We start from the raw sequence: 14,837 nt of genomic DNA on the forward strand, positions 1-14,837 counted from the left end.
TTGTAACATAATTTTTTTTAGTAGAAGAATTTTTTTTGTTGAAATGAATGTCACGATTGATAGAACAACGCACAATTAATATTGAAAATTCTTTGGAATTTAGTTTCTGTGGGGTTGTAAAGTGGGGATTTAAAAGAATCACGTTGGACAAGTTCAACATTGAAACCATTGTTTAAAGCATGACAAAGAGCTATTAAGCAAGAATGACAAAGAACATTGATAGGACTTTGTTTTGTCAAATATTTTTATTAGACCTTATTTACATTTACATTCAATATATTTACCAACTATTTTCATTCAACTTAATGCCATTATGTTTTGACCAATTTAATGTCATTACTTTTTTGTTATACAATTTTGTGCCAAAATAATTAGTAAAGCGTAAGATTTTTATTAATTGCCGGTAAATAAAAAACACTTTTTAGAAGCAACCTTATTTGAGGTCACCTAGCTCACATATATATATATATATTAAGCTGCTTCTTTCTATATGCTTCTTGACCATTTGCTCTTTTGGCAAAATGTCATAAGCGCATTTTATTGTTTTGGTTTAAAATAGCTATTGCCCTTACTAATAACCCTTTATCCAATCTTTGTGCATATAGACTGTTGGTCGATTTTTGGATTATTCTATGATAATTTTGTACACAAAGTAAAGTGTTTCTACTTTACTTCTTTTTTTTTGAAGAAGCTAAATTAGCCCACCCAAATTGGCGCAAGAGAGAATCGAACTTCAGATCTCAAAAGGAGCACACTCCCGGGTCCCAAGCCAACCCAAGTGGGTTCTACTTTACTTCTTTTAATGTATTTGGTATTAATTCTTTCATTGTTTATAAATATTACACTAATTTTTTACATTTCAATAAAAAAATCGATATTAACTATTATGAGAAATCAAAGTTCAAAAGAGATAAACTTTTATATTTTTGACAATTTTGATAAATAATATTTTATTATTATAAACTTTTCAATGATAAATAATATTATATGACTTTTATATTTTTGATAAATAATATTATATTTTATTTTTTTTGTTACACGACTAATTGATGATTGGGTCTATTCATTTTATATGACTTTTCTTTATAATTTTTTTTTCACTAAAAATGATCTTATTTGAGATGTGTTTGAACATTAAATATAAATCTCTTTCAGTCAAAGGATTTAAATGTTGATGTTTCTTTTTTCATTTTTGGTTTATATCTGAGCCCATAAGAATCGAACATTAAATTTTGACTCTTTTTTTACCAATGTTCGGCTCATTGAATCGTATTTTGGTTCGGGGATTAGTTCTGCTATTAAGTGATTTCGAATCGTGTTACTCCTTTTTTTTTAGTTTATAACTCTCTGGTTCATAGGGGAAGGGGACCCTAGTAATCTAGAGTTCGGCCGTGAGGTAAGTAAAAGCTGGCCAAGAAATTGTTCCACCCAGGAATCGAACTCGGGTTCTCCTGAACAATGCGTCCTTTGGTGAAGCTCATTAACCACTTGAGCCCAATGACTTGGTTGAATCGTGATACTCCCTTTAATTCAATCACTACTAAACCAACTAATTAGATCGATTAAATGTTGATTTTTATGCTGTGAAAGTCTAACATCTATTTCTACAAAACTTAACTCTATTTATTTCAGTCTATTTATTATAATATGTATATATTTATTTTTTAGTTACACACACTCCCTCTATAGACCTAAATTGAATAAACTAGAGTGTTTTTATATTAATTTTCATTATTATCGGAGTAACGAAAATATAGACAGAAAATGTATTCATAAATTAAAAAGAAGTATATAAATTTTTTTATTTAATGATATATCTTTTTTTTCTTTTCTGTTTTGATGATGGTGTATATATGTTAAAAATTTAATTTCCGTGTAATGTTGCTTTCACCTACAAATGTTGTCATAATTAAGACGCGTGGAATAATTAGCTTTTCATTGTTAATGAGCTAGCTCAAAAGTCAAAACTTTTAATTGATTAACTTGGGCAAATGTTAATTTACCTAAAAATAGAAATATAGAATTTAATGATACAAATAATTTAATATTTAGAAAATTGAATACACCACAAGTTCAATAAATGTTTTCTACATTTATCTCCTTAAAATGTGTCCTTAAGGGCACAAGTTAACATTCTCCTAGAAATTATATTAATCGAAGGGCACACGTTAGGTATGTTTTTTCTCCTATTTAGGATCACTTCTACTAGTGACCAAAGCCTAAAATGGAATTTTGCCAAAAAAAAGAGACTAAAATGGAATAATATTTATTTTCCAATCAAAATAGTTTGTGGTAAACTTATAAACTTTTGGTTGACACAACAAGGAAAAACCAGTGCAAGTAATTTTGTTTTTTATGCAAGGGACAGCCAGATTACAGAGGGATTCTAAAATGAACAAAATGGTAGAGGTAATGTTTGACTTGTAACTCACAAACATGTTATTAATACCATATATTACATATTATATCCACTTAATGATGTTAATACTTGACTATGTTCGATCCGGATCCTCAGCTGCGAGACCCTCTGCTGCGGTCCCTGCTGCATGTGTATTGGCCATTGGATTATTTGTACGGCTGATATATTAGTGAGAAAAATAATGATGAAAACAGTCTAACATTTCCTTGTTTCATTTGTTTTTGCCGACTTCACCTCTGCTCTATTCTTCCCTTCACTTTCTTTCTTCTATTTTTTTTTTTTTTACGAATTGTTCTCACTTTGCAACTTAAATTCACCTCTGCTCTACATGTTTCGATTAACTAACTTAACCCAATTTCTATTTCAACATATGAAAACCACCAATATGTAGTAAAGTGTCATGTTATATATGATGATAGAAGCCTTGGGTTTGAACTCGTTGTTGATTTTGCTTCAATTTTTTTCCCCAATTTGTTGATATATAAGCATAATTAAAGAAGTTTTTTTTTACTCAAGCATAATTAAAGAAGTTATATGTAGATAAAAATGTATAGTGATACTTATCTAGAAATCCCAAAGTGAGAGATCTATTGTCCCCAAATCCCAAATTGATTTGTTCTGCATAATCAGGAGGAGAATAAAATAAAGAAAAACTGTATAGAAAATGGGTTGAAGATTGATTGTGTTTAATAAAAAAGATGATTATCCTGAATAAATGCATGGTGTTTGATAAATAAAAGAAGATAAAGAAAATGGTGTGATGATGGCGATGGTAATGGAAGCTACGCGTACAGAATCTTGAAATAAAAGACGGTGGGAAACTGGGAATGGAGAGAAATTGGCTAGAGTGTTTTACCTATATTTTTTAATGTTAGTTTTTATCTTCTATCTCAACCACTGGATGAATCAAGTGGCCAAAAATATTGCAGCAGAAGCGGCAGTAGAGAACTTGCAGCTGAGGATCCAAATTGGACTATGTTTTAACTTTTAATCTGCATTCATAAAATGGGTTTGTAAGAAATTAAGAGTAGGTTGGTTGGATGTCATTGTATTCATGGGTTTGTAAACATGTTATAAATTATCATAGAAAACATTATAAGATGTTTCTGAAAATAAAGAAATTAACTTTAAATTGTTTTCATAAATTATCATAGAAAACATTATCTGAGAAAATATAGCTTGTTGACATGTTATAAGATGTTTCATTAACTCACACAAATAAGTAAATTCAAATAAGTAAATTTTTTTTTTTTTTTTTTTCGTCAAAAAAAAAAATAAGTAAATTCAAACAGATCATCGGTTAGGATTTTCAAATAGACCTGACATGATATATGAGAGTCCATTAACCCATATTTTAGAGGAAATTCTTAACTAGTGCTCTGAGGATATTAGTTAATATGACTCTCTTTTGGACAAATTGAACCGTAAAACAACCCATTTTAACCGAGTACAATTTATCCAAAAAAAAATTTGGAATGGGCTGGGTCGGACTCACTCTTTAAGCTTCAAATTAGTCCTATCAACATTTCCATGCAACTCTTTAATTTAAAGTTATTAAGTAAAAACCCTTCATGTACCAAAAAAAAAAAGTAAAAACCCTTCTTCTCCCCCATCCAAACCATATGTTTCTAAATTTGAATACCAAAAAACTAATAATAAAAGAAAATAATAAAATGTATTTGTTGCAAGCCGATAAAATAAAGAGAAATAATTGTTTTGATTAATTTACTTATTTCTTGATGGACTTATCTTATAATAAATTTAATAATAGTAATGTAACAAAAAAAAATAGTAATAATAAGTAAAAACGTGTAAAGTACATTAATTTTTGATAATTTGGTTGTTGATGGCAAGCAAGTTAATCACGTTAAGTAAAAGCACATTAATAGGAGGGTGGCTTTATATAAATAGGTGGCTTTATATAAATAGGTGGCATGTGAAATGTTTGAAATCACAAACAACACTAAGAAGAAATAAAAATGAATAGTAAAAAAAAAACAAGAAATCAAAAGGAAAATAATGATGAAGCGTGTTTTTTTCATGATGATCATCCTGAGTAGTGTGATGATCATAACAACTGGTAGAGGAGTTCCACCTCAGGATGATCACACTGACTGTTTTATCAGTTGTAGCTGCATTGACGTGATTCACTGTTTGACAGGAATCACTCACCACCACCACCACAAGCTCGGCCAATTCCACCACCACTTCTGACGACTCGGGATGCTCAGCAAACTTGGAACGGATTTTAAAAAATGTTCATTTTTCTAGTTCTAGCTTTCTTTCCTTTTACAATAAGTTGTTCTATATATTTTAAATTAATCTTGAGAAGAGAAAATTCCGAGATGTCAAACCTTCACCATTAGGGCAACTAATTTTAATTAACAAGGTCACATTTATTAAATATAATATTAAATGGTTTAGATTTTGGAAGGGCAACTATATGATATTAAAAATTAAAAAAAAAATTGTAAGTACAAATTTAATTCCTTTTATTTCTTTAATTCCACAAGATAGTAGTTACAATGATGGAAATTATCTTCTTGAGTACTGAATAGAGAGCTAATAATTCATAATGTATAATGAATATTTAAATATTTAAAAGGTGGAGCATTCGAAAAGAAATCGCTTATATATCTTCATGAACACCATGTTTTATTTCTATACAAGTAATTATTGGGCACCAAAGATTATGGAGTTAAGCTAACCACTTTATTTTAAAACGCGTGCATGCACGCACGCGTGCGTGCGTGCACGCATATTCACACAATCTAAGTAAAAAAAATTGGCAAACCTAAAATTTAAGTAAACTCTACTTCTAATAAGCCCAACAATGATTAAATTTTCTTAACTTAAAATCATATAATAATTACATGTTAATACAGAGGACCCTGTTTAGTGACATACATCACAAACTTATAGTCAGTACCTATGAGATGTAAAAGAAAGTCTTCATAATGTCCTGATGTGTCTGAACGAACAACATGTGTTAATGGTTTTCCATATTTATTTATTATAATATGCTATTTTAATTTGTTGCATGTCAAACTCAGTCCTTGTTACAATTACCCTTGTTAGTCTACTATCATCGGTGTCAATACCCTTCATTGACTTGCGCAAAATCTGCATAAAATAAACAATTTAAGTTCAAATCTAAATCTAAATATTAACATGGAGTTGAAAATTGAAATTTTGTTGTCTTGATGAGATTATACATATATATCTCATGAAAACAAAATAAGAAAAAGTGAATCACGAGTGAGCATCCCGAGTCGTCAGAAGTGGTGGTGGAATTGGCCGAGCTTGTGGTGGTGGTGGTGAGTGAGTGATTCCTGTCAAACAGTGAATCACGTCAATGCAGCTACAGCTGATAAAACATTCAGTGTGATCATCTTGAGGTGGAACTCATCTACCAGTTGTTATGATCATCACACTACTCAGGATGATCATCATGAAAAAAACACGCTTCATCATTGTTTTCCTTTTGATTTCTTGTTTTTTTTACTATTCCTTTTTATTTCTTCTTAGTGTTGTTTGTGATTTCAAACATTTCACATGCCACCTATTTATATAAAGCCACCCTCCTATTAATGTGCTTTTACTTAACGTGATTAACTTCTTAGTGTTGCTTGTTCATACATTAGCTAGGGCGGCGGTGTCTGGGGCTAGTCGTTGTATATTAATTTGAGGTGATTCCTCTTTGTATTGAGAACTATTTGATTAATAAAATGAGGTAAGTTGTTATTGTCAACAAAAACAAAAGGAGCTGTTTATGTGCATGGGGACAGCGAAACTTAAGGGATGATAATAGAGTAAACAAACTATAAAAAAATGGCACCAAATTCATGTAACCCTAGGATTGTTTGTGCAAAAGCCAAGGATAGCATAGAACAAGTAAAGGTTGCTGAATGTTATGCAATGGCCTAGCTAACGACCCTTTTAAATCTCCTCCCCCAGAATATTCCCCATTTTGTTTGTTTTATTATGAAGCTTTTTTGCTTTGAGTTGTGTGCGTGCGCACGCGCGTGCGTGCGTGCGTGATAAACTCGTACGAGCTTTTAAATTCTATTTTTTATGGAAATTCAACTATCACGGCAAAATAGGCGCAAGGAAAGAGTAATACACCGGACCAACCAAACTCTAGCATATTCTTGAAAACTCACTTCGGATATGAAACTTTGAGTATTCAGAGATGTTTTTGTTATTCCCAATAATAAAGCTCGAGACTATAAGAACTCGACCCTTGGGGACAAATATCCGGTATTTGCTTTTCAAATCAGATAACTGGTACGCATAATGAGCGTTGAGCATCATTGATAGGTAAGGCTCACTGTTTGGCTCAAAAAAGCTTTGCAGCATCCTCACTAGAATGCTTTTTGAATCAGCTCCACTTAAACTTTACAAAACATCCAAAGCCACATCCTTGTCGGTCAATATCCTTCCTTGCAATTGCTGCTCTTGCAATGTCAAAAGTGCCTCATCATTTATCCCTAATGTATATAATCTCTCGATTTAGAAAGCAAGGCATTGACTTGTTCCAGCACATTCTTGCAGCACATTTAGAGACACTGCGGATGTTATTGAAGCTTCCCATCCATTCTCTAATATCTGCTGCTTTCACTTCATCATTGGAAGCAAAGTTGACTAGCAGAGAAAGCCAGAAACTCAAATCTTTTTTATCCAATTACAATGTCATCTCGAAGAATAGTCAATATCCGCTTATATATTTCTGTTCCGGTCTGGTTCTGATTACCTTGGGGTAAAGGCTCATAACAAGTGGTCATCACAATTTTAAAAACTAAACAGAAGAAATAAAAGCACTTTTAACACTTACGTAAATTCAAAACTAAAAAAATAAACAAATAAAATTAAAAAATATTTTAAAAATTAAAGTTTGTACATGTGCAATACAATTTTATTTTTTTATATTTTTTGACAAACCCGATTATTTTTTTATTTTATTTTATTTTAATCCAAAACTCAAAATGGCTTCTTAACTTTTAATTCTTAAATGTACAATTATTGTGAACGGCCAAAAACTAAACAGAAGAAATTGCAATATCTTTCTTCCTCTCTTTAAGATTAAAAAAATTCAACCTGTATAATCTATACTTAACAAAATGCTTCAGATAAAGAATCCTTTGACAAGCTTTGATTTAATGTATTCTGTGACTTCTCCATCAACAGCTAAATTCAATGCCTTCATGTAGACAAAAAGCTGCCAGTATAGAGTCTCCAATAGATGAACAGTCAGATTGATCAAAATCTGCAATGCCACAGCAGGCAAGCTCGGAGGCGAATCAGACAACAGAAAGAAAGAGCGGCATCTTCTTCAGAGGTTGGAACCAACTTAGTTATGGTTTGTGCAGCGAGATTTGAAAGCATAACAATCTCGCGAATTATTTTTTAATTATAATTAAGAAGTATAACTTCTTATTTTTCAAACTATCTCAAAATAGTAGTGTCACATCACATTTGTAAGAAAAACATTTGCAAGTACAATGAAGATATTATTAATTTAGCAGAACTAAATCTAGCAGAGTCACAGATAAATACAGATACCACTACCACCTTGAGTCACAGATAAATACAGAATACCACTACCAAATTCGATCAACTTATCAACAAGTACATCAATATGTCATACAACAAAATGGTCTGTCTTCAGATTTTAAATTCTCTGGTGCTCATAGCACTAGAGAACGTTATTATGGGACAGAGGAGCTATTTGCAGACTTGATATGCAACAAAATGTCACCGACGATCCATGGAAAGCTTAAAAAAGTGGAGTTTTCACGGTAATATTTGGTGTGATAGGTCACATGATACCATGCAGATGCCATAAGCGGATATTCATGCGGCTGACAATCACTTTCAAACCATTCTTTAGCTTCCCGCTGAAGATCCTTTACTGAGATTAGAATTCGATCCTTCATATCTCCATATCTCCTGTTATCACGCTGCAAATAAAAAGCACGGGTTTGCAAGTTACCGGTTAGCATTTCATCTTCAGTCTCTGCACCATAGAAGCTCATTAAAGAGCTCATCTTCTGAGCATACATTTCTCTGTGACTTAAGGCAGTCTCAAGAAAGACCTCAAAACCATTAACTTCAAGTTGATGATCATATGCTTCTTCGGTAAACTTCTCTGACAAGACAGTATTAGACCTTACTTGCAAAGTTGAATCAACTAAGGCACGATAGAGTTTTCCTAGTACCCCTTTGGATATATACATAGGCTTTTCAAACCTCTCCATGAAATCTGGAAACTCTCTTGGTTTCAAAACTCTAGGCATTTCTGCAGGAGCTCCAGTCTTTGCAAAATCAACAGCCATGGAATGAAGCTCAGCCAACTCCAGACATTTTCTACTCCTTGCCTTATCTGGTTCACGGTCAGCGTGAACCAAATGTGCGGTGGAGATAGCACCCAAAGTATCGTTGATCATGTAATCAGCAAAAAATTGATGTATTTCCTACGCAACGGTAACAACATATAAGGAGTAGTTTCAAATTAATCAATTTTGTTTTATGAATCACTAGCATAAACACAGGCACGGACACTGGTGGTAATTTAAGAAAATGTCAAATGAAAAATGTAACTACATGTGTCAGTGTTGTATGAGTGTCGGACATCGACACATGCCAGTGCTATTATGAAACAAGTACAAAGTATAATCAAAAAAGGAAACAAGTACAAAGTATGCATCTTGGTTGAAAAACTACCTCCAGTGTCACGTTATGGTTCATTATACGAGGCCTTCTTCCCGTGTAGTCCATTGGATCAACAGTTTGAGATGGGATTAGATCTTTGTCCCAGCTTATGAAAAATAAATCCCCATCAAGATCACCTCCAGAGCACTCATTTGGATGAGGCCTGTAGGCGCAGCAAGTATTAGAAAGCAAAAAACATCAATACAAGAGAAACATTGTAAAAGTAACATATTAGAAAGCAATAAACATTAATAGAAGAGAAATATTGTAATAGTAACAGAAATGATTACTTGAAAGCTTGTGAATGGTCTTTTTAATTAACACACCCCCTCATGCAATAGCCCATTTAGAAAAAAGGGGTTGGTAAGGATAAAATTTCTGATCAATTGGTCATAAAGACGTTGATACCATGTCAGGTGCCAACACTCCTAAAAGTTTAATTTTGTAAAAAGGTAAATGAACAATGAAAAATACCATATCGCTATCAACTTGTCCACCAAACAATGAATCTAAGGAACTGGTTATGCAGACAGGGACAGCAAAACTTAAGCGATGCAAACAGAGTACATAAACTATATTATATTGGCACAAAATTGACAAAAAGTCAATGATAGCACTTAGAGGTTGCTGAATCTTCTAATTGACATGCAATCCGATGGCCTAGCTAATGACCCTTTTAAATCTCAACCCCAAGGACATGATCCCTTCATTTGTTAGTGCATGATGAATGACATACTGTAGTTAATGAAAGCACACCTGATCAAAGATTAATGTAAAAGAAGTGATAATTATTACAATCAAATGCAGTTGGAAATCAAGTCCATTATATACATACCTAGGTCCTTTTTGTGGAAATACAAGGCAATCCCTTAAACCCTTTTCTTCTAATTCTTCATTGTAGACAGCATCAAGGACTCTGATATCACCTGGGTGAAGACAAGGGTTTTTTGTCACCACCACCTTACCTACTATAATCCATGTGCTATCATCACCATCCACTTCCCTTAAGTTTTCATCTCCAAATTTTTCCTTATTTTTTGTCTTAGTTATGCGGACAAATACTTGGCCATAATTCAAAAGACCAGTTTCATCCAAGCAGCCTATCAAAACTCGGGCCTTGGGAACAAATATTCGGCATCTGCTTTTCAAATCAGATAACTGGTATGCATAATGAGCCTTGAGCATCATTGATAGGTAAGGCTCGCCGTTTGGCTCATAAAATTTATGTAGCATCTTCACTAGAATGCTTTTTGAATCAGCTCCACTTAAACTTTCCAAAACATCCAAAGCCGCATCCCTATCAGTCAACATTTTTCCTAGCAACTGCAATTGATCCTCTTGCAATGCCAAAAGTGCCTCATCTTTTATCCCTAATGTAGACAACAGGGATATAATCTCTCGATTTAGAAAGCAAGGCATTGACTCGCTACATTTAGTGACGCAAAGCATCCTGTTTTTGGATTCAAACTTGAGCATACTTTTACGCAATGATAGCTTTCTAAAAGAATGGCGGTCAACAGCAATGACACCTTTATATCCACCATACCGAATTTGAAATGCTGAAGGAATCCGATTTTCATCCAATTTCAGCTTTTGAGCAAGTTGCCTTGCAAAAGATAGGGAAATTTTCCCAATACCGTCTGAGAAACAGTAGCTTGTACCATTGGAGTTGATCTCAATATCAGGAATTAATTCCACATCTTGAGGGGACATTTCAAATGTTTGCCTTGAAGAGCTGAACAGCTGGCCCATTCTTGCAGCACATTTAGAGACACTGCGGATGTTATTGAAGCTTCCCATCCATTCTCTAATATCTGCTGCTGTCACTTCATCATTAGAAGCAAATAACCAAACAGAATTGGACCGCAGTTGACTAGCAGAGAAAGCAAGAAACTCAAATCTTTTTGATCCAATTACAATACCATCTTGAAGAATAGACAGTACCCTCTTATATATTTCAGTTCTCAAAGGCCTTGCCTTGATTCCCTTTTGCAAACTGGTTGATAATGCATTGACTGGAAGCTTGCTCCAATCCTCTTCAACAAACGTAATCCTCATGAAGTCTGAAGCATATTTCGCAAAATGCTTTACCACATGATTTGAGGTTTCAAGCTCGGGACCAAGGCAATAAATCTTTGATGGGGTAATCAAAGCTCGATGACAACTCATTATGTTATTATCCATCAACCTTTTGTGTTGTGATGGGCGAACACTTTTATTCTTTATACTAAGCACATGTAATTGAGTCTTCACATATTTTAGAGGCTCGTAACAAGTGGAATTCATCTTGTGCAATTTTTGAAAAATCACAGCCTTAGTTTCTTCATCCAAGCTTGCCAACAAGTCAATCAACTCATCATTCACCGAACCAAGACTAATCTTGTGGGTGTGGACAAGAGAATTCAATTGGAAAAGAGACTCGTAAGGTAACTTGGAATCCAAATGACACTTAACAAGAGGAACTGTTTCGTTTGGAGAACAGAATATACCCCCCTCTTCCAGACATAGATCCATCAAATTCTCTTTGTACAACGGCAAACTTCGAAAAACATCAGAATCAAACGATTCTTCCACAATTTCCCAAAAAAATGAGGTTGAGTGCCCAATTGACTTTGAAATTGTGAAGTCAGTGGTACGCACCCACATAAACCCAAAATTATCCTTACAAAATCTATACCTATTACCAGTAAACTTGTCATCTACATCTGGCCCCTTCTTTTGTTGATATATCCTTGGCGCATATTTCAGCTGAGTAAAATAACAAAACATAAAAGGAAATCAGCTCTAACTTAACAAAACATATTTTCATAGTCATCAGATCAATCTATCAACTAACAACACAAAAATGAAATCCACATATGTAATATGAATCATGATTTCATATAAACATGTTCTTTTTCCAAATTTCACTCACAATTAAGATCATATTATCATAATACATGGTATATTACATTCAAGAGAAGTCAATCAAAACATACCCTAAATGCTAATTAAATCATATAAAATATAGATGAATAATTAGACAGATTATTATTACCTTCAAGAGAAGTGCATTTGGTTTTGAATCACCAGCACAATACCCAACAGACTCCAGAATATTTTCAAACTGAATCTCAAGCTTGTAACAGTCACCACCATGAGTGACCCAGAATTCAAGTCTGCTCCTTTCCGGCAAAACCCAACCTTTAACACCTTCCCATGTCTCTAAAACGCTCATGCAATCAGGTCCAATGGGAAAACCAGCATGAAGGGTACAATTGTTGAGACGATTACGAGCAAGGTAAGGTCTAGCAACAATGTCATCTTTGGAATCAGATAAACGAAGGAAATGGGATTTGAAGAGAAGCTTTTCATTGTTAGAGAGAGTTAGGGCTTTTGATTTTGCTTCGAATGTTTCGAACTGAACTCGACCTGTGCCACGAGATTTCCAGTTGTGGTGCTCACTGAAGATTTCGAGGGCGAAGATGGAAGAACGACCAATGGCGGATTCTAGGTAAATGAGGAGATCTTTGGCGGTGACAGTTTGTGGTATGTTGTTGACATGAACGGTGGGTGTGGTGGGTGTTTCCTCCGATGAAGGAATCGTCATTGTTGTGGGTGTTAGGGGTGAAGTGAAGAGTGAAGAGTGAAGAGTGTTAGGTCAGTGTCTTTCAACTATGGGTAAGCAGTCCTTGACAGTGACATGGACTTTATACTTATAGTGGCAAGAAAGAACAAAACATTGCAAGGTATCGACCCGAATATAAGTAAAAATGAGTCAAACAAGTTTGATGTATTTGGTTTAAAATTTGAATCAAATATATTCATTTTTGTTGATAAATTTTTGCTTATATTTTAGGACGGTGGGAGTATGTTTGGATAATAGCTTCTTTTCCTGCCCATTTTTTTTTATATCCTCGAAAATTTCATTTTGCCCTTAAAAGAAATTCGCAACGCAGAAATTAAAGTTTTTTTTTAAGTTTTTATAGTGAAAATTCATGAAATAGAAACCGAAGTTTTTTTTTAAGGCAAAAAAAAATCGATAGATAGAAACCGAAGTTTTTATTAAAGGACAAAAAAGGAAATTCAGAGAAAAAAAGAAACATGGGGACCGAGAGAGAGGCTAACTGTTTGGATTTATGTTGGGCTTCATCTAGGGTTTATGTTGGGCTTCATCGGGGGTACTAGGAAAAAAATCCTAGTTTTGTACATTAAAATCAAGAACATTAACAAAGTCATGATGCATTAGAACAAGAAAATGGAGCTTCCTCATATCATACATTTACCTTTCTCAGTTTCTTACAAGAAGAAAAAAATCAAGGAAAATCAGCATTAGAACTAGTAAATTTGTTCTTCTTAGACCAAAGCCATATCTTAGAAACAGAAAAACTCTCAACTTTGGCTGTGTTCCCTATCCTCTTTCCCTCTACATTCCCATTTTCATCATCACAAGATTGAGACAAAACCACTTGCAAATTTGAATCGCAAAACACATACTGATACGAACTCATCGAATAACATCTCCTCTCATCCAAACTACAACTACTACTACCATCCTCCAATTCATTATTTCTGAATTTTCCAAGTCTAACAGAAAACACTCTTTTCCCAACTTTATCTTCTTCTACGATTATTTCTCTTTCACTAACCAAAGAATCATCAACACTCACATTCTCCAAAGGGAAACTACAGCTAGAGATATTTGCTCTACAAAGAGGACATGTAGAATTTGACAGAAGCCATGTGTCAAGACAATTCATGTGAAAAGCATGGCTACACATTGGAACTAATCTCAGCTTCTCCTGATCAGAAAACTCACAGAGACATACAGCGCAGTCAAAAGGTTCCTTCAAACCCAATAAATCTTTGTAGCTGAAAATAGGAAGAGTGTTTATGACAGCTTGATCTAGACCTGAATCATGTAAATGAAATAGGTGTTGTAGTTGTCTCTGAAAAGCGCGGGTTCGGGTGGATTCTTGGAATCTGTTGGAATTATAATGTGATGAAGAAGATGGCCTTTTCATCAGAAACCATAGGACTAATTGGATAAGTCCATAGAGAAAGAAGATAATTGCTAGTACTATTATAACCAACAAAATAAGTGGACTGATTTTGCTTATAGATGAAGAAGTTGTTGTTTCTTTGTTGTTACTACTATTGCAGTCATTAAAAGTTTGCAACGACGCATAGAGAGGTGGTTGAGGAGACGGCGATGCTGCCATGTGGTACGTACAATGTGAATAACTGAACTGTTCGGAAGAACTTGAGTTTGAATCTTGACTGAAACAATTTTGACTAGATTTTACTTAACCTCCTGACCGAACTCCAAATTACTAGATACTTTTTCTGAGAATCGGAGGTTTAAAACCAAAAATAAGGAAGATTCTAGTGCAACTGAGTTACTGTGTTCTATTGTTCTAAGAAGAGAAGCATCATATATTATATGGCTCTTTAGTCTTTATAGATAGATATTTTGTATGGTATGAACATTTCTTTCTATTTTATAATGATATAATAATGGAATAGGGAACAAAGATTTTGTGCACCACAAATCCTTCAAGGATGTGCACCCATCAAATACATTGATAATTTCATTTTCATGCAACTATTACATTTTGACTTTTATGTGCAAACAAGAAAGCTACAAGAGCAAAAAAAAAAACATACTAATAAAGAAAGAAAATAAAAAAAGCAAAATGATTAAAATGTTGACCTATATATAACACAC

The 14,837-nt window shown here is 33.7% G+C and overlaps 2 protein-coding genes across 2 annotated transcripts; both read right to left on the minus strand.

Annotated features, from left to right (window-relative positions):
* Positions 1-7,908: 7,908 nt before the first annotated feature.
* LOC123883016 (RNA-dependent RNA polymerase 2) lies at positions 7,909-14,338 on the minus strand. The gene is made up of 4 exons (XM_045931696.1): positions 12,168-14,338; positions 9,966-11,878; positions 9,143-9,293; positions 7,909-8,892 (listed from the first exon to the last, which is right to left on the minus strand). Exons 1-4 carry the CDS (start codon positions 12,717-12,719, stop codon positions 8,128-8,130), a joined length of 3,381 nt encoding a protein of 1,126 aa, XP_045787652.1. The 5' UTR covers positions 12,720-14,338; the 3' UTR covers positions 7,909-8,127.
* LOC123883017 (RING-H2 finger protein ATL47-like) lies at positions 13,355-14,331 on the minus strand. The gene has a single exon (XM_045931697.1). It carries the CDS (start codon positions 14,329-14,331, stop codon positions 13,426-13,428), a length of 906 nt encoding a protein of 301 aa, XP_045787653.1. The 3' UTR covers positions 13,355-13,425.
* Positions 14,339-14,837: the final 499 nt, after the last annotated feature.

The sequence above is a fragment of the Trifolium pratense genome, linkage group LG5, assembly GCF_020283565.1.
Source record: "Trifolium pratense cultivar HEN17-A07 linkage group LG5, ARS_RC_1.1, whole genome shotgun sequence".
In the NCBI taxonomy this organism is placed as follows: Eukaryota; Viridiplantae; Streptophyta; class Magnoliopsida; order Fabales; family Fabaceae; genus Trifolium; species Trifolium pratense.